Below are 23,657 nucleotides of genomic sequence, written 5' to 3' on the forward strand. Positions count from 1 at the left end.
ATTTGTTGTCCAAAATATTTCATCTCTAACCGCTTTTCAATTTAGTAATCAAGCAAAGTGAGCGGCGTATTTTATATTCTCAGCTTCCTCATCAGTGAAAAGGAAATGCTTGGAAATTCTATGTATGGTGCTTGTTTTCTCGTATAGAATAAACTGTCAGAAATGCATCAATAACATGTCAATACGCTTTGTTGGCAACAACAATATGACAAAGCATTGTTCATTACAAAAACAGGCATTTGCGTGGGGTGCTTGTTTTCTCCTATAAAATGAATTGTCATAAATACATCAATAACATGTCAATATACTTTGTTGGCGATACAAAGCATTATTCATTAGAAAAACGGGCATCCGTCCCATCTCACGGACTAGGGTTCTAGAATCCCAGCAAAACAAAAAACGTGCTTAAAACCATGTTTGCGTACGTATGGTAAGAGCCGAAAATGCGGACTTAGAGCACAATGCAGAAGCAGTTGCTGCAGGAATAACGCGTGGAGCTGAAATTGCTGACTTAGAACAAACAGTGGCACATGGGAAGGAAGTGTGATTGAAGATACTGCAACTTTTGTTTCCCTTGCCTTGTTCCATAAACAAATATGTCCACCTGCTAACCTTGAAGAAAAATATGATATTAAAATTAAGCTCAAGTGTAATATGGTCAAGGAAAATGGGTGAGTTTGCTGCTGCTGCTGGTCTTTTTTCTGTAGGGCACTGCCAACCCTTGTTCTTTCCTGGTAGCGGAATGTGTTTCGGGCCGGAAAATATAGTGTGTAAGCCGATCAGGAAGCAGGAGAGTATTTGCCGTGCCAAAGCGGTGTTAAAATCGAAGAAAACGATGCAGCATAGGGAGCCTTTAAACTTTTACTTTAGATATACATTTGATGCTCCTCTCAATGAGTCACCTGCAGTACTATATTCATCTCTCTCTCTCTCTCTCTCTCTCTCTCTCAAACAAAAGAACAATCACTCACAGAAGCAAGCTCTTGCATAACTTGCAGGCTTCATTTGATCAATACTTGGACGATAAACACAGGGTTTTTAAAGCGATTTTTCTGGACACAGCGAAAACCCAAACAAAAGAGGTGTTCTATTTTCTTGTGCTAAATATTAGTATAATCTATATCCTAAATTTCTATGCAAATTTGAACTTCTTCTCAGTTCTTTGTCATCCTTTATCAGTTGGGTGAAAGTTAATTAATGACAAAATCACGAGAAGGAAATTTTTGTCTTGTAACCGGTTGTGTATCCCCTTAGAATGCTACGTAGTCACGTAAAGAGAGAGATATACACGCGTGAAAGAGAGATACACAAGGAAATATCTGACAAGGATAGCTCGATTTTCCCCCGGGAGAATGGAGGCTTCCAAACTAGTTTAAGAATGGATGTGTTTTTGCAGGAAGAGTGGAGAATTCACATGCCGGCCATGCAAGTCTTGTTCCTGTCTGTCTACCTTGCATTATATGTAAAGTTGAGATGCAAATCCATGGGGAAAGACTACCCTCCTCATGTTCCTCACCACATCTCCAAGATTCTTGAGCTTGACGTTGTAAGCACACCATAATCCATAATGCGCACACGCGCACACACACAATCCCCTTTGTGGCCGAGATCCTGCTCAACTGTAGATGGAATGGATACATATTGTTGTTGTTATCCACTACTGATATGTCGTTCATGTTATATCGACAACAATACAACTGTTGATATGTTGTCGATAAGGATTCCTCTCAGCTACAATGGAGCGGGATCCGACTTAATAAGGTGACATTTTTTTTCCTTTTTGTAGACTAGATGGGAAATCCGAGGCATTGCTGGGTATGATCCGAGTGGCGTCAACCTCAGCGTCAAAGGAATCATATTTTCAGATAGACAGGGAACACAAAGCTGGTTCAGAAACATATTCGATATAAACTTAAGCTTCATCGTACCACCTCTCTTCGCTTGGGTCCCGGACAATGTCATGTGAAGCATTACAAAATCGGTGAGTTCTTCAAAACCCCACCATGATTTGTGTTTGTTGAAAATTAAGGGGCAAGTACATATAGTAACCGAATAAATGTTTTCGACTGAAACAGCTCGTGAAGATGGTGATGACCGATCTGAAGTTGAATGCGATGTTGCTAGCAGTAGCAGATTATGAGAAATTCAAAAAAGAGAAGCTCAAAACTGCAGTACAAAAGTTACAGCTTCTGAGAAATTAAGGGGCAGCTAAAAGAGTAGGGAGAATTTGCCTATAAAAATAACAAAAATTAAAAGATGGAGATGCAGGGGATCGAACCCTGTACCTCCCGCATGCAAAGCGGGCGCTCTACCATTTGAGCTACATCCCCTGTTGGAACTTCATTTCTATTATGTTAATGAATACGTGTAACAAATGCATCACATATGCAACCCTCATATGCATAAAGCGATATCCTTAACTACTATTCCGACGAAAAATATTGAAGATTTTTTAGTTAATATTGATGAGATTGTCATAATTCCATACTTTGGTCCTTAAGATTTATAATCGATATAAGTGGTTTTTAAGATTGTCCATTGTCAATCATTTTGTGAAAAAATTCTGTTAAATTAAGAAGCTACCAATATAAGTGGAGGAATTGATTTGGCAAAAATACCCAACGGAAGTTTTTTACAGAATGACCAAAATGATTGACGGTAGATAATCTCAGGAAGGAAAGTGAGCGGTTATGCCAATCTCAATTACCATTTTGGCTAGAAAAAACAAAATAAAAACCTACTTTATTGTATTGCGATATAAATTAAGTCTTGTGTGAGATGGCTGTTCTAATAGACTGACTTAATCCACGTCTGCATATTAGGACAAATTTTAAATGAACCGACCGAGTATTGATTTTCACTCTCCTGTCTCATTTCTCGTGCAATCTTTTTCTTGTGTTTGTCCATTGATCCTTCTCGGTCTTTATATCATCTCATCCAACTTCAATTAGCTCTCCATTGTTTTCGGGTGCGACATATCTCCTGCACTGAGCTGATGAACTTGGCCACCAATACAAACTGAACTTATTCCGGGAAGCTTTCTTAAACCCTTATACATAAAGTCCTGCCTCAGTAAGTTTGCCTTATCCTGCTTTCCACCTTAAGCATTACATGTTGGAAAGCAGGACGTGATAATCTGTGTTGTGGGGATCCATTTGAACTATCTCTTGCAGAAGGCTTTCACCAAGCTCTAGCTTTCCATGGACTCTGCAAGAACCGAGAAGGGAACCCAAAACCACCTCGTTCGGAGGCATTGGTTGGCATTTGCTTGATCAAGACTTCAGCCTCTTCCAATTACCAGCCCTGCTTAGAAGATCCACCATACACGCACAGTGTTCGATCTGAGGTGTTGCACCATGTAACGCTTGGAGATTATAAAAGTAATGCCGGCCCTGATAAAAAAGGCCCGAGTGGCTGCAAACACTCAACAAAGCAATGAAGGTTAATTCGTCTGGCTTGGCTTCCTCGAGCATTTGATGAACCATATTCAGAACTAGTTTTCCCCTTCTATGCATTGCCAAACCACTGTGCAAAGCATTTCATGTCGCTTCGTTCCTTCGGTGCATTTACTCAAGAACTTTTAACGCAGTGTCCACTGTATCAAATTTCGCATACATATCAACCAATGCTGTGCCAACCATGATGTCAATCTCATTCTCCATTGTCTTTAAAGCATAAGCGTGAACCCAACTGCCCGTCACCCTATCGCTGGATTGTGCACATGCTGATAAAAATGAGCGAAAAGCATTTCTTCAAGAAGCGAAAAGCTTTCACAGATAAGCCCAATCCTTAGATATCCAACAATCACGATCGTCCAAGGAACCTCATTTCTCTCATTCATTTGATCAAACACCACTCTCCCATTTCCAACACCATCCAATTTAACACTGTCCAAAATCGCAGTCCACGACACTACACTCCGCTCCTCCATCACTTCAAACACCCGTCTTGCCATACCCAATTGGCCACACTTGACATACATATCCATGGCCGCATTGCAGGACTTGATACCAGAATCCAAACCCACCTTCACCGCGAAATAATGTCCTTGCTCCCCAATTTGAGCATTGCCCGGCCGAGCACACGCATTGAACAAGCAAACCATGCCAGGTCGTCGCTTCGCATCTTGACAAACAAACGAAGCCCGGATTGTAGCATTCCGTGGTGGCCAAAGCAGCCCATGAAAACGGTCCAGTCCACGGCGTCTTTGTGCGAGTGGGGAATTTCATTGAAATGGCTTGCGTGTAGAAGGGACGGGCCTGTGCAGCGTGGGAATGGAGGCGGCAATTGTGAAGGAATGAGTCTGCTGAGGCGGCCAGTGATAATGGCGGCTTGGAGCTTCTTGCCAACCCCGATGGAGGATTGGCGCGTGCATGCTCGGATGAGAGAACGGAGCTGGCGGGTGGGGAGTGATGCCAAGCCGGTGTTGGTTGGCCGTCTCATAAGCTGAGAGAGGCAAAGCTTATTTTTGAAACTTTCGACAAACATAACACATAAGTGACAGCAACACTCTTTTATTATAAAAGAAAGAGAGTGAACCACTTCGATTATGACGTTTATATTGAAAAACGACGGTCACGTTAACAGGACGGATGGCTTTCCTCTTTATTGGGAAGGTGGGAAGTATTGTCTTACTCAGAAATGGTAAACACAAGTTACACGACCAATAAAGAATGTTGGAACGTATCGATATGTTTCCATTACTACACAATCAAGGATCTTCATCTTGACAAACTCAATTTGCACACTCGAAAAATAAGGAGAAACAAGAAACGCAAATTTGTTCATTTGAAAAGCCACAAGCTCAACAAGCGAAAAATGTCTTGGCTTATTTAAGTTTGAAGTACAAGATCAAGGCGATCACAATGACAAGAACCGCGATAACCGTGCCAATAAGCCACTTGTTCCTGTTCATACTCCTTGCCATGGAAGTCAGAACTCTCTTGCTTTCCCCTACGTTGTCATCCACTCCATGAAGCTGCAGCAAAAAAAAAAAACAGTTGGATAAATGAAATGCCATTCCAGGAAGATCATCGCCCTCGCCAAAGCAGTCAATAACTTTCTCTTTTTGAAAAACTTGTTTTCGGTACAGGCCCATGGATACACATAGGCACATGCCGCACATCACTCTCCTGAGAGACTTAACACTAATAATAGTGAAAAGAAGATTGAGTAAATCATGTTCATACGGTGATAATCTCCAGAGTCCAGATGTACATCAGTATATTTTTAAACATTACTCAAGGAAGAGAAGGCATGCATACTGACACTAAACATAAGAGGACGAGAGATGGAATATAAACTTGTTTGAGGAAAGATTGTTAAAACAACCATAAAATGAATATAAAGCCTGAAAAGGTAATTACCGTGGTATGAGCATGCAACAATGATTGTCTCTGTGAATGCAGATCCTGGAGGATCGAAACACCAAGCTCTTCTGTTTCGAGCATGGTTCTTCTGCTGTCCTTAACTCTATCACTGGACTTGTTTAATCTCTCGGTTGACATCATTAGCCTTGACCTCTGATCAGCTGATGCCTATTGGATTTTCATTAGTCAGTAAGTAATGTAAAAACATTTATCCACAATATCAAGAAAGGATGAGAGCAGAAGGCTTAAGACACAAATCAAGTCATGGAAAGCATACAATAGTATCATCAATTATCACAAATAAAGGAAAGACTAATAATTATGACAAAAACGAAAGTGCCCAGTGAAGAACAAATTTTCAAACTCAAATATCCATTGTTGTTTCAAGCATCTTTGTTATTCCTCCTACATTGTGCCTTTATTTATAATAATATATGTTGATGCACAAAATCAGTGGAGACTTTGGTACAATAGAAAGTGTTAAGTTTATGACCTTTGCTAGATTGCTCTGGTCACTAGTGTGGATAAGTATGCAAATGGATAGAGATAGGAAAGCAAACACAAGATGTATGTGGTTCACCCAGATTGGCTACGTCCACGGAGTAGAGGAGTTCTCATTAATTGTGAAGGGTTATCACAAGTACATAGGTTCAAGCTCTTCTTTAGTGAGTACAAGTGAATGATTTAGTACAAATGACATTAGGAAATATTGTGAGAGAATGATCTCTATTTATAGAAGAGAGTTTCTAGTTTCATTCTGACATTGACACGTGTCGTGTTGTGATTGACTTCTGATGTTGACACGTGTCGCGCTATGATTGGCTTCTAATGTCGACACGTGTCGCGCTGTGATTGGCTTCCTGGTTGGAGGGAAACTCTTCTGGATCCTTGACGGTATAACATTGACTGGTGCTCAGTAGTTTCGGGATTGGTCAAATATGGTACAAACAATATAAGGAGATAAATATTCCTTCATCCCCAAGGAATACAAGATACAATAGGAAATGATAACTAGAATCAAATATAATATGGATTTACACAATCACAGTTAAACTATGAATGTTTACATGTTGATATTTTATTATTATTATTCTATGCTTTTTTATTTGGCTCACTCTCTCTCCCGTCTCTCTACCTTTCTTTTCTTTTCATCCCCGTCTTCTTCGCACTGTCCATAACTTTTCTTCTTCTTTTCATTTCATTTCCTATCAACAATTTAGGAAATTGTGAATATGTACTTCAATCCATAATCCAAATATTGCACCCAATTTCTCCAATATCAATTACAATGAAGAATTCAAATCAAACCCAGAGAAATTCCAAATTGTTTTTTTTTTTTTCAATTTGCAAAGACTTCGTTGGATTCTGCAGATGATTCGTCAGAATTTTCAGATGCTTCGTCGGATTGTCGGTTGTACAGAGGCTTCGTTGCGCCTATGCTAAAATTGTGCATAGGACGCAGTTATTGGGATTGTTGTTATTGTTTTGAGATTTAGGTGTTGCATCTGGGTTTCTGCATCATAGGCATGGTTGGGTTTCTGCTGCTAGCGTACAAAGGAGAAGACGGGACTAGCAATCCTCTCATTTTTTGGGGCCTAGCTAAGACCTTCTAGCGAAGGTGTTAGTCCACGCGAGTCCTATTAAACCTAAACATAGGACTTCACTAATAACTAGTCCTATCTAGTCTAGTGAAGGCTAGTGATGCCAAACAAACACACTTTTACAGTACTGAATAATTTTTTTAGGATGTCAATTTGTCAAATACACTTTTTTCTTTTTAATCTTAAAAGAACACCATTGTAAACAATCGTCCGTCACCAAAAACACATTTATAGATACATGTTATAGCTAGGAAGAGGATCATCTCCAGATTTATTTTGTAAGGATCTCTACATATTCTAGTCGTTCATCGTATATCGCGCTGTCAATTTTCGTCAGATATTATTTGTGTTTAATTATAAATAAAAAAAAATCAAATGATTTCTGACTGTAAAATACACAATGAATAGTTAAGATATGGAAATTTCTAGAATTCCCACAGGGTGAATCCGGATGGATCTAATTCCTTTATGTCTAGAGGACATGGAAGTCTTGACCTAGTCCTCACCAGTCACCATCACCAATCACACCAAGTAAAACAAATGTTAAATCTTTGAGCTTGATACCGTAAGCACCTTCATCCACTTCCATCGAATGCACGTCCCAAATTTCTACTTGGCTCCCAACCCACCCGAACAACTTGAGACTTGAATCAATATTCACTGCTTTGGGTTTTGGTAAAATGTCACACATTTGATATTTCAAATCTTTCACGTCGCAGTTTTCAAAAAAAAAAAAAAAAAAAAAATGTTTCACGTCCCTACTTCATGTGCAAAAGATTTGTCGTCCCGTCGAAAATATTTCATCTCTAACCACCTTTCAATTTAGTAACCAAGCAAAGTGAGTGGCGTATTTTATTTTCTCACCTTCCTCATCAGTGAAATGGAAATACTTGGAAACTCTTTGCGTGCGGTTCTTGTTTTCTTGTATAGCACGAATTGTAACAAAATGCATCAATGACATGTCAATACGCTTTGTTGGCAACAATGATATGACAAAGCATTATTCATTACAAAAACAGGAGTTTGCGTGGGTTGTTTTCGTACAGAACGAATTGTCAGAAATGCATCAATAACATGTCAATACGCTTTGTTGGCAACAATGATATGACAAAGCATTATTCATTACAAAAACGGGCGTTTGCATAGGGTGCTTGTTTTCTCGTATAGAACGGATTGTCATAAATGCATCAATAACATGTTAATACGCTTTATTAACAACAATGATACGACAATGCATTATTCATTAGAAAAAGGGGCGTTTGTCCCATCTCACGGACTAGGGTTCTAGAATGCCAGCAAAACAACGACGTGCTTAAAACCATGTTTGCGGACGTATGATAAGAGTCGAAAATGCCGACTTAGAGCACAAGGCAGAAGCAGTTGCTGCATGTAGTAATAACACGTGGAGCTGATGGCCCATGAGAAGGAAGTGTGAATGAAAATGCTGCGACTTTTTTCCCCTTGCCTTGTTCCATAAACAAATATGTCCACCTAAACTTGAAGAAAAATGTGATATAAAAACTAAGCTCAATTGTAATATGGTCAAGGAAAATGGGTGAGCTTGCTGCTGATGCTGGTCTTTTTTCTGTAGGGCACTGCCAACCCTCGTTCTGTCCTGGTAGAGGAATGTGTTTCGGGCCGCAAAATGTGAAGGGTAAGCCGATCAAGAAGCAGGAGAGGATTTTCCGTGCCGAGGCCATGTTAAAATTGAAGAAGACGAAGCAGCATAGGGAGCCTTTAACCTTCTACTTCAGATATACATTTGGTGCTCCTCTCAGTGAGTCCCCTGCGGTACTATATTCATCTCTCTCTCTCTCTCTCTCTCTCTCTCTCTTAAACACAACAACAATCACTCACAGAAGCAAGCTCTTGCATAACATGCAGGCTTCATTTGATCAATACTTGGACGATGAACACAGGGTTGTTAAAGCGATTTTTCCGGACACAGCGAAAACCCAAACAAACAAGGTGCCAAATGTTCTATTTTCTTGTGTTAAATATTAGTCTAATCTATATCCTAAATTTCTATGCAATTTTGAACTTCTTCTCAGTTCTTTGTCATCCTTTATCAGTTGGGTGAAAGTTGATTAATGACAAAATCACGAAAATAAAATTTTTGTCTTGTAACCGGTTGTGTATCTCCTTAGAACGCTACGAGCGGTCACGTAAAGAGTGATATATGTAGGGCCGAGCCTAATTTTGAAAGGACCGAACCGAACTCGGGTTTAAAAGAAACAAGCCGGGTTGGGACGGATACAACAAATTTTAATACAAGAATCGGACCTAACCCTTTCAATCCCTACACAAAGATTGGGGATTCTCCCTCAATCTCAAAACCCCAATCCGAAAATTGGAAATCACAGAAGAACAAAAAAAAGATGAGTCGACCACCATCACCTTCTCCACGGATTGAGGAGTGCAGCCACCACCGCCTTCAAGCCCAGATCCTCCGTTTCGTCAACGAGATCGAGACCCGCTAGAGATCTTTAAGATTTGCTAGGGTTTTTTCAATTTGTCTAATTTCTGAAATCTGATGGGAGAACTGGATCTATTTGGGTTTTATTTTCAATTGGGTTTTTTTATTTATTTGAAGAATGGGTGATAAAGACCGTTGTTTTTTGTTTTTTTTTTTTTTTGTGTTTTCTGCTTTTCTGTTGGATCGATTTGGGTTTGTCACCTTCTGCAAATTTGAATCGGAAAGTGAGTGATGGCGAAGAAGGAGGTTCTATATCCCTCCGGCAAAATTGCAGATGAAAAAGTGCCGATGTTATGGAGCTCCTGCACTCCAGTTCAATGGTTCAAATTCATACTGGGGGTGGAAATCAGTGTTTTGTATTGAATTGTTGGTTCGAGCCAGGGGCCCGTTTCTTCTAGTATTTGGACTTGCCCCGCCCCACTATTAACCTAGACCCGGCCCGGCCCGCCCGTCCCGTGTTGAATTTTAAAAATTTGGACCTGTCCCGTACCCATCCCAATCTACAAGTCCAGAACCCTTTTGCCCACCCATATAAGCACGTGAAAGAGAGATACACAAGGAAATATCCGACAAGGATAGCTCGATTTTCCCCCGGGAGAAGGGAGGCTTCCCAGTTAACTAGTTTAAGAATGGATGTGTTTTTTGCAGGAAGAGTGGAGAATTCACATGCCGGCCATGCAAGTCTTGTTCCTGTCTGTCTACCTTGCATTATATGTTAAGTTGAGAGGCAAATCCATGGGGAAAGACTACCCTCCTCATGTTCCTCACCACATCTCCAAGATTCTTGAGCTTGACATTGTAAGCTCACCATAATCCATAATGCGCACACGCACGTGCACACACACACAATCCTCTTTGTAGCTGGAATTGATACATATTATTGTTGTTATCCACTACTGATATGTCGTTCTTGTTATATTGACAATAATACAACTGTTGATATGTTGTCGATAAGGATCCATCTCAGCTACAATGGAGCGGGATCCCACTTAATATGGTGACATTTTTTTTTATTTTGTGTAGACTAGATGGGAAATCCGAGGCATTGCTGGGTATGATCCAAGTGACATTAACCTCAACATCAAAGGAATCATATTTTCAGATAGACAAGGAACACAAAGCTGGCTCAAAAACATATTCGACATAAACTTAAGCTTCATCGTACCACCTCTCCTCACTTGGGTCCCGGACAATGTCATGCGAAGCATTACAGAATCGGTAAGTTCTTCAAAACCCCGCCATAATATGTGTTTGAAGAAAATTAAGGGGCAAGTACATATAGTAACCGAATCAATGTTTTTGATTGAAATAGCTCGTGAAGACGGTGATGGCTGATCTGAAGTCGAATGCGATGTTGCTAGCAATAACAGATTATGAGAAGTTCAAAAAAGAGAAGCTCGAAACTGCAGTAAATTCCAAGAAATTAAGGGGCAGCTAAAAGAGGAGGGAGAATTTGCCTATAAAAATAACAAAAATTAAAAAATGGAGATGCAGGGGATCGAACCCTGTACCTCCCGCATGCAAAGCGGGCGCTCTACCATTTGAGCTACATCCCCTGTTAGAACTTCCCTTTTATTGTATTGGGAAAAGTCATGTAATAAATGTATCACACTCGTATTTGCATAAAGAGATATCCTAAACTACTATTCCGACGAGAAATATTAAAGACATTTTAGCTACAATACTTCATGAAATTGTCGTAACTCCTCATTTTGATTTTTGAGATTTAAGATCGATGTAAGTGGTTTATGAGATTGTTCATTATCAATCATTTTGTAAAAAAATTCTATTAAATTAAAGAAACCACCAATTCAAGTGGAAGGATTAATTTGGCAAAAATACCCAAATGAGATTTTTCACGGAATGACCAAAATAATTGATAGTGGACAATCTCAGGGACAAAAGTGAGACGTTATACCAATCTCATAGACCATTTTGGTTAAAAAGCCGAAATCAAAAACTACTTTATTCTATTGCGATATAAATTCAGTATCGTGTGAGTTAATTATTCTAATCAACTTGACTTACTTTTTTACTCTCCTTTTCTCATTTCTCGTGCAATCTTTTTCTTGTGTTTGTCCATTGATCCTTCTCAGTCTTTATATCATCTCATCCAACTTCATGTAGCTCTCCATTGTCTTTAAAGCATAAGCGTGAACCCAACTGCCCGTCACCCTATCGCCGGATTGTGCACATGCTGATAAAAATGAACAAAGGGTGACAAAATTCAATTTCAAGAAACACCCGAAAACCATTTCTTCAAGAAGCGAAAAGCTTTCGCAGATAAGCCCGATACTTAGATATCCAACAATCATGATCGTCCAAGCAACCTCATTTCTCTCATTCATTTGATCAAACACCAATCTCCCATTTCCAACACCATCCAATTTAACCACACCGTCCAAAGTCGCAGTCCACGACACTACACTCCGCTCCTCCATCACTTCGAACACCCTTCTTGCCATACCCAATTGGCCACACTTGACATACATATCCATGGCCGCATTGCAGGCCTTGATACCAGAATCCAAACCCACCTTCACTGCGAAACCATGTCCTTTCTCCCCAATTTCAGCATTGCCCAGCCGAGCACACGCATTGAACAAGCAAACCATGCCACGTCGTCCACCTTCACGTCCTCACTTTGCATTTCGACGAACAAACGAAGCCCGGATTGGAGCATTCCGTGGTGGCCAAAACAGCCCATGATAACGGTCCAGTCCACGGCGTCTTTATGCGAGTGGGGAATTTCATTGAAACGGCTTGCGTGTAGAGAATGGACGGGCGTCTGCAGCGTGGAAATGGAGGCGGCAATTGTGAAGGAATGAGTCTGCTGAGGCGGCAAGGCCGCCAGTGATAATGGCGGCTTGGAGCTTCTTGCCAACGCCAATGGAGGATTGGCGTGTGCATGCTCGGATGAGAGAACGGAGGTGGCGGGTGGGGAGTGATGCCAAGCCAGTGTTGGTTGGCCATCTCATAAGCTGAGGGAGGCAAAGCTTATGTTTGGAACTTGGACAAACAGAACGCATAAGTGATAAGTTCACAGCAACGCTCTTTTATTATAAACGAAAGAGAATGAACCATTTCGATTATGACGTTTATATTGAAAAATGACGTCGCATTAACTGGATGGATGACTTTCCTCTTTATTGGGAAGGTGGGAAGTATTGTCTTACTCAGAAATGGTAAACACAAGTTACACAACCAATAAAGAATGTTGGAACGTATCGATATGTTTCCATTACTACACAATCAAGAATCTCCATCTTGACAAACTCAATTTGCACACTCGAAAAATAAGGGGAAACAAGAAACGAAAATTTGTTCATTTGAAAAGCCACAAGCTCAACAAGCGAAAATGTCTTGGCTTATTTAAGTTTGAAGTACAAGATCAAGGCGATCACAAAGACAAGAACCGCGATGACCGTGCCAATAAGCCACTTGTTCCTGTTCATACTCCTTGCCATGGAAGTCAGAACTCTCTTGCTTTTCCCTATGTTGTCATCCACTCCATGAAGCTGCAGCAAAAGGAAAAAACAGTTAGATAAATGAAATGCCATTCTAGGAAGATCATCGCCCTCGCCAAAGCAGTTATATCAGTAACTTTCTCTTTTTGAAAAACTTGTTTTCGGTACAGGCCCATGGATACACATAGGCACATGCCGCACATCACTCTCCTTAGAGACTAACACTAATAATAGTGAAAAGAAGATTGAGTAAATCATGTTCATAAGGTGATAATCCCCAGAGTCCAGATGTACATCAGTATATTTTTTAACATTACTCAAGGAAGAGAAGGCATGCATACTGACACTAAACATAGAGGACGAGAGATGGAAAGTAAACTTGTTCGCAGAAAGATTGTTAAAACAACCGTAAAATGAATATAAAGCCTGAAAAGGTAATAACCGTGGTATGAGCATGCAACAGTGATTGTCTCTGTGAATGCAGATCCTGGAGGATCGAAACACCAAGCTCTTCTGTTTCGAGCATGGTTCTTCTGCTGTCCTTAACTCTATCACTGGACTTGTTTATTCTCTCGGTTGACATCATTAGCCTTGACCTCTGATCAGCTGATGCCTATTGGATTTTCATTAGTCAGTAAGTATTGTAAAAACATTTATCCACAATATCAAGAAAGGATGAGAGCAGAAGGCTTAAGACACAAATCAAGTCATGGAAAGCATACAATAGTATCATCAATTATCACAAATAAAGGAAAGACTAATAATTATGACAAAAACGAAAGTGCCCAGTGAAGAACAAATTTTCAAACTCAAATATTCATTGTTGTTTCAAGCATCTTTGTTTCAAATTAACAAGTGAAGTGACCACCAAGTCAAACCAGAACTAATCATGTTCACTCATTCTATTGGTCAAGCAAGCGAATTAGATTGAGATAACTAAAATAGCACATCGAAGTGAAATCTTCCTCAAAAAAGTAGAAGAACTCCAAGTTTCATGTCAAATATATACCAAGATCCATCACAAACTCACTACCGAATAATGAATCACATTTTATATCTTAAATAAATATTCGAAAAATAAAACGAAGCTAAAAGGATTTAGACATACTGTCAGAGAATCAGCCATGCCTGATTCCAGCAACTCATCTCGGGCAGATGCATATGCGTTTCCAGATACAAGTTTTTTAACTTCGCTTTTCAGATTATTCAGATCCGACTTATATTCCCTCAGCTTAGCAAGAAGCACAGCCTTAATATTTGGTGGCAAACTTCTTGCCTCAAGGTCCATTTTCCGGATCTGAAATTTTTTAAGAAACAGCACATCAGAACCAATTAAAAAGAAATAACAAAAAAAAAAAAAAATCCTCCCAAAGAGAATAGTTCAATCAATTACCAAAGATTCTGCATCATCGATTCCAGCCTTTATTTCAGTAACCTTCTGCTTCTTTTGTTCTGAGATTATAACAGAGACAGTAGTGTATATAAATATCAGTATCTCTTGACTTGATAAGGGAGAATATACGCATTCACAACAAGAACAAGAAGTACAAAAAGAAGACCAACAGTATGTTTAAACTCCTAACGAGCACAATTTGAAATATTATTCTTAAGTTCAATTTTATATAGATAGAAGTTTGCAGGTAAGATGTTCTTTTGGGAAATATATCTACCGCATGAAATGAATTAAAATCCCTTTTCTCTTTATCTTTGTACCTACAATACTCAACATCCAAAAAATTCAGAACCGACCCTTCTTCCATCCATTTCTTTTCCATTCAAATGTTGAAAAACTTAAAAGATACATACTGCACAATCCAAGACCCGATCCTATTGCCTCAAGCATTTCAGTCCTTTTCTTTCTTGTTTTCTCCCCATTTTTAAAACAACCATTATTAACATATTATGCATAACTCAAGCCGATGGAAGCTCTATCCGCCTAAGACTTTCGCCATCTTTTGAGACCACTAAACCTATAGCTACTGATAATTTTTCAACCTCAAATAAAGAAGCATAATTTTGCGGCAAAGCGGCAACAGTTAGAAACTAAGCAGTCCTAGTGATCCAATAGACACATATCCACACTAATCCCAACGGAAACTCGGTTCTCGCGTAATTAATTCAATCGAATACATACATTAAGATCCTTCATCAGGTTTACGCCACCAACAAAAAGACCCAAACTTTATTTCATAAAATCCATGTCATCAGCACAATTAAATACAACATGAATCATCCAAATTCAGGGCAACCATACATATGATTCAATTCACAAAAATTTTAAAAAAAAAGAAGGAAAAGTGAGAAATTTTTTACCTCCATCGAGAGCCCCAGCTATCGTACACTTTTTGGTGAGGTTGGCGGAGAGCTCACTGTAGTGGCGCTCGTACCCTTCGAATACGTCGCTCATCTTTCCCTAAATTTCTCTCTGCATTCAACCCATCACAAAATTTCAGCAATATTTCAGATACAAAGCCCTAAATCCATCAAAATTGGGAGATTGAATTGCGGAATTATGATGAAAATATAAACGATCTGAAATCCATGGAATCGCAGGTAAAGACCTTTCGAGATTGGAGATTCGAATGTATCGCCGGAGACGACGGCTGAGTAGCGGTGGCGGGTGTTGATTTTTAGTTCTATGCGGTGGTGGCGGTTTGCTGTCGAAGCGATCGAAACGGTAATGTGCGCGAAAGGAAACCAACTAAGTGTATTAGTGTTGTGTGCACCTTCTGATAAAGTCACTGCACGTTGGATTCTCGGTCGCTACACTTGGCGCTTCATGCTGACAACTGTCACGTTGTGGTTAGAGTTCGTTGGTGTATTAATATTGTGTGCACCCTCTTGTTAAATTTGGATACCACAATCATACCGGGTTACATTAGTAGAAGACCGGAAAACATGTCAAATATATTTACTTGATAAATGGTGTAAATACATGAAAGTAAAAATTTAGAATAATTTTTATTTTCATTTTTTAAGTAAACGTGGTGTAAAATTACTTTAAATATATACAACCCAAAATTAATTCACAAATTTCACATATTATTTCTTATTTTACATGCTTTATCATTTCTTATCATTCTAGTTAACTTTTGTCAAACCTTGTTCAGAATGAGACAACTGGTGGCAAGTCACGGTTATTCACCTATTTCGGAGGCCGGAAGACTCATAGAGACATTTCAGCCTCATTCTGACTAATTAAATAATAAGATATTGTCATTTGTACGGTTAGAGATTTTCTTATATTTATTCTTACATTGTACTTGAAACGTTTAAGATTCAACTTTCACGAATGACGAGTTTGATACCAAATTATTATTAGCTCATTACACGGTTTAGTCCAATCTTCACCATTAGCATCATTGTATAAAATCAATAGAACATAATACAACTAATAAAATAATATAAAGTCTAATAAATCTGAAAATTCTTGTAATTCCATATAAACTTATGTTTAAAGGAAATACCTCTAAAAAGTCATGTAACTAAATTATCATGTGAAAAAATAGTTTAAACTATCATGTCACTTAGTACTACGGTCTAGTGATATTCCTTTTCACTTATAATTTTCACTTGTAAGTGAGAGGTCTTAGGTTCGATTATCGTCAAAGATAAAGTTGTACCACATTATTGCTAGTCGACTGTGAGGGTAAGCGGCCACCCCATCTCCCTTAATGTAGATAATATCACGTGTTCAATAAAAAAACTATCATGCTAAAAATTTACTTTGTGAGTAAACATCAACTCGATCTTCAAAAATCATACTGTTATTGTGTCAATTTGTTACATACTTTTCTTCCGATAAGAAAAAGAAAAAAAAATATATCATTACAAGTATTTTTGGTATAATGATATTCGTCTTCATTTATATTTGAAAAACCTTTAAATGTTTGAATCTCGTAGATAACAAATATGGTTGCATCAAAGGAAGAAAATAAAACCTCAACCAAAATCCTTAATTTTTTGTGTGTATTCGTGTCGTATGTATTTTTCTGTTGGAACTTTGCCACGTTAAATACCTAATGAGTAAGCTTGAATAATGCCCATATATTGACCTGGCAAGAACTTATTGGTGGTTAAAGGTCTCACGGCAGATGGCAAAAAGTCAATTGGATTCCATCGTACAAATAGATTCGCTCGCAGCCAGCGAACTGAAGACCAACCACAAAGACAAAGGCCATAACGTATACACGTTTAGGGTTACAAAAAACAGCCTTTCCAAAACCCTAACGCCCATTCTTCACTTTCACGTTAGGCTTTGAAAAACTTACAGAGAGGTTGTAGCTATGGTGTCTGGGACAGAGGTCGGCACAAAGCCTGTGGTGATGGACGCGCCCGCCACCACATGCTAGGTCGCACGGCGTCCACCATCGCCAAAGGGCTTCCGAGCGAGGAGAGTGCGACGCTGGTTTGCTGCGAGCAGTTGTGTGGTGAGGCAGAACATGAAGTATATGAGGTTCTTGAAGAAGCGTATGAACACTCAGCCTTCTCATGGTCCCATCCATTTTTCGTACCCCGACTAAGATCGTCTGGCGCACCATCCGTGAGTGTATGTCGTTTCTCTTTTATTTTTGTTTTTATGTGTGTTTTCCTAAGTTTGAGCTAGTAAATTTATCTAGCTTTGATTTTTCTTGATGGAACGTTGCTTTATTCTTTTAATAGTATATAATTATGTTCTTTTACAAGTAACTGAACACAACTTTGGCTAGTTTATGAGTTTATTTCTGGGATTGGATTCTTTTTGTTGATCAGTTAATTTCTTAAACTCTATCGGACTTAATTTCTTAAGCTCGACTAAGTTTGATTCTGAAATGGACTGTTGGAATAGTTTAGGTACTTAGAAATTGACATTCAACTTAAATTCAACAGGTGAATGACATATTTTTCTTACGAAATAAACAAATGAATGATCTAGTACTGGATTCTCCAAAATTTTCAATCAATTCAAAATACAGAAAGAAAACGCATTCATGATTCATCGACTTTTGTTTTCACAGCATATGAAGGTTGAGCACCAAAGATTAGGCCTGGCAATTCCTGACACGACCCGATAACCCGACACGACACGACCCGACCCGAAATTAACAGGTGTTCGAGTCGACACGATAACGAATCGGGTATTATCGGGTAACCCGATAAGCACCTGTTAAGATAACGGGTTGGTTCGGGTATACACGTGGGTAACACGATACACGATAAGCAGAATATTAATTTAATAATTTTATAACTCTAAAAAATACTATAATAATTATATATATTAATTTAACAATTTTATACCCCTAAAAAGTTTAAAACTATAATAATTATATATATATATATATATAATTAACTATAATAATTATATATACTATAATAATTATACCCCCAAAATATTAACTATAATAATTATATATATATATATATATTAAATTTTAAATTAAATTTTATACCCCTAAAAACTATAATAATTATACGTACAAAATAAATAGATTTAAATCTACATAATAAATAAATATATATATATATATATATATACACACCATTGAACTTGATGGGATACACGAAACTAATTTCAACGATCAAACCGTCAAACTTGTTTGTATATGCTTCGAGATCGCATACACGAAAAATCACAAAAAACAAACATTCAGAGATCAAGTAATGAGACAAAACTTTTCGACGGTTATAAAACAAAAAATCACGATTTAACGGTTATTTTAACTCCGATTTTGATTATTTTTTACATCTACACTCCTTGACCTTATATGAATACAATGAATGAACTCGATCTTCATTTTAAAATATTTACAATAGTGGATACCACAAAATCTTATGTTATACTTAATGAAAGTATGAATAAACTCTTAAGTATTAGTGAATCTATTATTTTTATGGGATACGCATTCTACGAAACTAGTTTCAACGATCCAACCGTCAAACATGTTTGTATATACTTCGAGATCACATACGCCAAAAATTGAAAAAAACAAACATTAAGAGATCAAGTAACGGGACAAAATGTTTCGACGGTTATAAAATGAAAAATCACGATTTAACGGTTATTTTAACTCCGATTTTGATTATTTTTTACATCTACACTCCTTGACCTTATATGAATACAGTGAATGAACTCGATCTTCATTTTAAAATATTTACAATAGTGGATACCACAAAATCTTATGTTATACTTAATGAAAGTATGAATAAACTCTTAAGTATTAGTGAATCTATTGTTTTTATGGGATATGCATTCTACGAAACTAGTTTCAACGATCCAACCGTCAAACATGTTTGTATATACTTCGAGATCACATACACCAAAAATTGAAAAAAACAAACATTAAGAGATCAAGTAACGGGACAAAACTTTTCAACGGTTATAAAACGAAAAATCACGATTTAACGGTTATTTTAACTCCGATTTTGATGATTTTTTACAGCTACACTCCTTGACCATATATGAATACAATGAATGAACTCGATCTTCAATTTAAAATATTTACAATAGTGGATACCACAAAATCTTATGTTATACTTGATGAAAGTATGAATAAACTCTTGAGTATTAGTGAATCTATTATTTTTATGGGATACGCATTCTACGAAACTAGTTTCAACGATCCAACCGTCAAACATGTTTGTATATACTTCGAGATCACATACGCCAAAAATTGAAAAAAACAAACATTAAGAGATCAAGTAACGGGACAAAACTTTTCGACGGTTATAAAATGAAAAATCACGATTTAACGGTTATTTTAACTCCGATTTTGATTATTTTTTACATCTACACTCCTTGACCATATATGAATACAATGAATGAACTCGATCTTCATTTTAAAATATTTACAATAGTGGATACCACAAAATCTTATGTTTTACTTTATGAAAGTATGAATAAACTCTTAAATATTAGTGAATTTATTGTTTTTATGGGATACGCATTCTACGAAACTAGTTTCAACGATCCAACCGTCAAACATGTTTGTATATACTTTGAGATCACATACGCTAAAAATTGAAAAAAATAAACATTAAGAGATCAAGTAACGGGACAAAACTTTTCAACGGTTATAAAACGAAAAATCACGATTTAACGGTTATTTTAACTCCGATTTTGATGATTTTCTACAGCTACACTCCTTGACCCTATATGAATACAATAAATGAACTCGATCTTCAATTTAAAATATTTACAATAGTGGATACCATAAAATCTTATGTTATATTTAATGAAAGTATGAATAAACTCTTAAATGTTAGTGAATCTATATATTAAATTAAATTTAAAAATTTGACTAGTACTGTATGAATGTTTTTTTTATTAAGCTCTTATTTTCGAGTGTAGATGTAGTACTTAAACGATAAATGTGTTTTAATGTTTTGAAGTAATATTTATGTGGCAATGTGTGGTATGTGCAAATTTAAGAAAAAAATATATTTTTCTTAACGGGTCTTAACGGGTCATAACGGGTCGGGTCACTTTACCCGTTGGGTAAAGTGACCCGACCTGTTAAGGACCCGTTAAGATAACAGGTGTGACACGACACGACCCGTGAAGATAACAGGTGTTACACGAAAACGACACGAACACGACAGACACGACCTGTTTGCCAGGCCTACCAAAGATACTTATGCACCAACTTCAGAATCAATGTTAACATAAGTCTTATGTACATAAAGTATTATGATTTGTCTTCTATTGTAATTAGATTAGGAGTATATTAATCATCTTTCTTGTTTTACAAGTCTTTGTACAATATATATTTCCTCCTTGCGGAGAAGAATAATAGATGATCTGAAAATTCCCCCAAATCAGTTTCTTTGAAATCTGTTCTGAGAACCTCTCCGAATTCTAACAAGAAGTAGGGAAGAAAAACACTTCTAGAAACTTCATCCTCCCATTCTAAGCCATTCCACCACTCTTTCTGTCCCCTGATAATGAGATTACATCGTTCGGCACTGGTAGAGTTGAGTGGCAGCTTCTTCAACGCCGGACATTCATATACCAAGATTTGGTTGAGATGCAGAAATGGTAAGGCATTGCCATATATGCTCCTTAGCCGCGGTAGTGAATCCAAATGCAGATCTGTAAGTTTTGCGAAAGCATTTTGTTCTTTCACCGCACCTGCCATTCTACCAAATCTTTCCAAATCGATTATTTTCTCCATCCCAGAGCAGTCACGCACTTCTAAGATTCTGAGATTGGACGCGAAAACGAGCCATGTCAGGTCCTTGAGATTTGGGCACCGGCATACATCTACGTACTCAAGGCCACAGAAGCGACTTTGGTTTCTCATCATCGCGTTCCGAGGATCATTAGGATCTTGTCCTGCCCAATAAATCTCCAATTCTTCCAGGTTAGGATATTCATCAATATGAAGGCCACGAAGATGTTTCATGTCCGCCAGAGATGATATATCTAGAACGCTTGAGTAGTTCTTGCCATCCGAGAGGTGTAGATACTGAGTGCTGGTCACTATTATGTTGTAGCTGAACAATTTTTTGAAACAATAGCTACTTCGTATGCACAAAGTAAATACCTCAAGGTGTTTCAAACCCTCGATTTCCTCTATCAGGGCTCTTTCACCACCAAAAAGAATTCTGTCTGAAGAACTACAGCCGAACAATTTCAGAACTTTTAGCATGTGAAAATTTGATATTAGTTCTGGTGGAACAAAATTAAGTTGATTTGTATACTCCAAGTTCAAATATTTTAGCCTCACTAAGGCCTTCAATTCGATCGACAATTCTCTTATACCAGTCCTAGACAAATTCAGATGCTGTAAGGCAATCAGGTTTGAAACTCCAGATGGCAATTGGGTTAGCTTCTCATTTCTAGACAAATCCAAAACTCGCAGTTTATGCATGTAATCGAAGAAGCCATCAACAATCATATTGAGAGGACTTCTGCTAATATAACTTCCTTGAATCAATAAGGTCAACAACTGGGTAGATTTTGGTGTTTCAACGATACTTTCAATATGATTATCTACCAACGACACCCTTGTTGCGGTTTTCCATTTTTTGACATCCGGCGCTGCTTGGGCACTTGTATGGACAAGGAAACTGTCGTTCTCTTTTGAACAGTCACGAGCTAACCACAATGCCATGTCACGAATCATATCATGCATCTTTACCATATCTAAGTTAACTTCCAACAAACATGCAGCAACAAGAGTTCCTATAATATCGTAACACTTGTTTTTTGCTTCCTCTACACTCCCATATTCGTCCAACATTGCCTCACACATCCAAAGATATACTAAATCATCTTTAAATATGAAGAAATCTTCTGGATATAGAGCACAATATAAGAAGCAAGATCTGACCTTCTCATCGGCTAAATTATCATAACTAAATTTTAAAAGACGGAACACCTTATCCTCCATACCTGAAAACTCGTGCGCGGATTTTTTCAGAATGTGAATCGCATGGTTCCACTCTTGAGTTGTTTTCTTGCAAGCCATGGCCCGACCAACAGTAATTAGTGCGAGTGGCAAACCTCCACACTCTTTTGCAACAGTCTGAGCAAGTCGTTGAATATCTGGGTGAATACCAAGTGTTTCCCTCCCAACCTTCTCCTGAAACAAGTTCCATGCTTTGTCCCATGCCAAACACTCCACTTTAATCTTCTTATGAGCATCCATCTGACCACATACATCCTCCGAACGAGTGGTGAAGATTATTTTAGACTTGTTGTGCGGGTTAGGAATAGGAACCCCTAATTTGGTTATTTCAATAGGCTCCCATATATCATCGAACAATAACACAAACTTCTTCTTGCTCAATAGCCTGCAGATGTGTTCAGCTTTGTCTGACTGCTGTTTTTGTTTCCACGAGTTGCTGGAAAACCCAATCTTGTCACCAATCTTATCTTGGACAGTTTCAACATTGTGGTCCTTGGATACCACAATCCATATCACGAGATCAAAATCAGCATGGAGCAATTTGTTATTGATTTGGGTCAGTAGGGTAGTCTTACCCACCCCTCCCATCCCGTACAATCCAATTATTCCCACATGTTCATCTTCTAGCTGGCTCCAAACCTTATAAAACACAAATTCCATGCCAACAGTTGGTTCCATAGGTCTTTCACGGACTAAAGTTGCCGGGAAGGTTTCCTCTGCGACCTCCGCAAAAATACCCTTGTTCTTTAAATCATCGACTTCTGCCAGCTTTTTATACACTTTTTTTCCGTACTTGTAGCTGGACAAGTAGTTTTTTGAGCAGTAAGCTCCGCAACACAATTTCTGAATTTCTTGAACTCGACCACGCTTGACTTCTGCGACTTCATTCTCAATCTTTTCCACCTTTTCAATCCACAGTTGTACCTGGTTCAATCGCTTCATGGATCTCTGCAGCTCTGCAACCTCAACCTTTCTCAATACATCAACCTTCAAAGCGGTCAGTTCTCGAAAAGAACGATCCAGAGCTTCGAGGTTTTTTTTCAGCCTCCTTATGTATTTTGGTGGTTGAATAAGGGGACCCCAGCAGGAAGAATCAAAAATGGGATCGCTTGGCAGGGATATTGAGACAATGTTACCCATTGCTTGCAGAGAAATACTCAAAGAAAATAAGAAAAAGTGATTTCTAAGCTTTTGCTGAGAAGAATGTAGCTAAGAAAGGATAGATCATAATATTTCGCCGGCAGGCGTGGGTAAGAGTCTCGAGAGATATGTGGAGTAGGATTGAAGGTGGGTGGACCACCCGAAGGCTACGCTACGGGAATTTAGTGTACAAGTGGACTAATAGATGAAGCCAG

General features: G+C 38.2%; 5 protein-coding genes, 1 long non-coding RNA gene, 2 other non-coding genes and 1 pseudogene across 9 annotated transcripts; 2 read left to right on the forward strand and 7 right to left on the reverse strand.

Moving 5' to 3' along the window:
* Positions 1-159: 159 nt before the first annotated feature.
* On the forward strand, positions 160-2,485 carry LOC103442380 (uncharacterized). The gene is made up of 5 exons (XM_029107826.2): positions 160-907; positions 999-1,082; positions 1,397-1,546; positions 1,787-1,981; positions 2,076-2,485. The coding sequence occupies exons 1-4, from the start codon at positions 626-628 to the stop codon at positions 1,964-1,966; spliced, it is 696 nt and encodes a 231-aa protein (XP_028963659.1). The 5' UTR covers positions 160-625; the 3' UTR covers positions 1,967-1,981; positions 2,076-2,485.
* On the reverse strand, positions 2,258-2,330 carry TRNAA-UGC (transfer RNA alanine (anticodon UGC)). Its single transcript has one exon. It is a non-coding gene; the product is annotated as a tRNA-Ala (tRNA).
* A 279-nt stretch (positions 2,486-2,764) lies between the features above and the next one.
* Positions 2,765-4,105, reverse strand: LOC103405808 (pentatricopeptide repeat-containing protein At5g15340, mitochondrial-like; annotated as a pseudogene).
* Positions 4,106-4,674: 569 nt separating this feature from the next.
* On the reverse strand, positions 4,675-5,642 carry LOC108169865 (uncharacterized). Its single transcript, XR_011571207.1, has 2 exons — positions 5,367-5,642; positions 4,675-4,978 (listed from the first exon to the last, which is right to left on the reverse strand). It is a non-coding gene; the product is annotated as an uncharacterized lncRNA (long non-coding RNA).
* A 2,813-nt stretch (positions 5,643-8,455) lies between these two features.
* LOC103418694 (uncharacterized) lies at positions 8,456-11,128 on the forward strand. 2 transcript variants are annotated; one of them, XM_029107824.2, is made up of 5 exons: positions 8,461-8,761; positions 8,855-8,938; positions 10,095-10,244; positions 10,470-10,664; positions 10,759-11,128. In XM_029107824.2, exons 1-5 carry the CDS (start codon positions 8,522-8,524, stop codon positions 10,882-10,884), a joined length of 795 nt encoding a protein of 264 aa, XP_028963657.1. In that variant the 5' UTR covers positions 8,461-8,521; the 3' UTR covers positions 10,885-11,128. The 2 variants fall into 2 exon arrangements, with proteins under 2 accessions (XP_017183165.2, XP_028963657.1); XM_017327676.3 differs by lacking the exon at positions 10,095-10,244 and having other exon boundaries at positions 8,456-8,761.
* TRNAA-UGC (transfer RNA alanine (anticodon UGC)) lies at positions 10,930-11,002 on the reverse strand. The gene has a single exon. It is a non-coding gene; the product is annotated as a tRNA-Ala (tRNA).
* Positions 11,129-11,545: 417 nt separating the features above from the next.
* On the reverse strand, positions 11,546-12,061 carry LOC139188096 (pentatricopeptide repeat-containing protein At5g15340, mitochondrial-like). The gene has a single exon (XM_070805163.1). The coding sequence runs from the start codon at positions 12,059-12,061 to the stop codon at positions 11,546-11,548; it is 516 nt and encodes a 171-aa protein (XP_070661264.1).
* Positions 12,062-12,661: 600 nt separating this feature from the next.
* Positions 12,662-15,704, reverse strand: VSP (vesicle transport v-SNARE 13). Its single transcript, XM_008344791.4, has 6 exons — positions 15,475-15,704; positions 15,227-15,338; positions 14,307-14,365; positions 14,022-14,210; positions 13,356-13,526; positions 12,662-12,964 (listed from the first exon to the last, which is right to left on the reverse strand). Exons 2-6 carry the CDS (start codon positions 15,318-15,320, stop codon positions 12,815-12,817), a joined length of 663 nt encoding a protein of 220 aa, XP_008343013.2. The 5' UTR covers positions 15,321-15,338; positions 15,475-15,704; the 3' UTR covers positions 12,662-12,814.
* Positions 15,705-20,634: 4,930 nt separating this feature from the next.
* LOC103405807 (probable disease resistance protein At5g63020) lies at positions 20,635-23,442 on the reverse strand. The gene has a single exon (XM_029107573.1). It carries the CDS (start codon positions 23,440-23,442, stop codon positions 20,635-20,637), a length of 2,808 nt encoding a protein of 935 aa, XP_028963406.1.
* Between the last annotated feature and the right edge of the window lie 215 nt (positions 23,443-23,657).

This window comes from Malus domestica, chromosome 09 (genome assembly GCF_042453785.1).
Source record: "Malus domestica chromosome 09, GDT2T_hap1".
Classification (NCBI taxonomy): domain Eukaryota; kingdom Viridiplantae; phylum Streptophyta; class Magnoliopsida; order Rosales; family Rosaceae; genus Malus; species Malus domestica.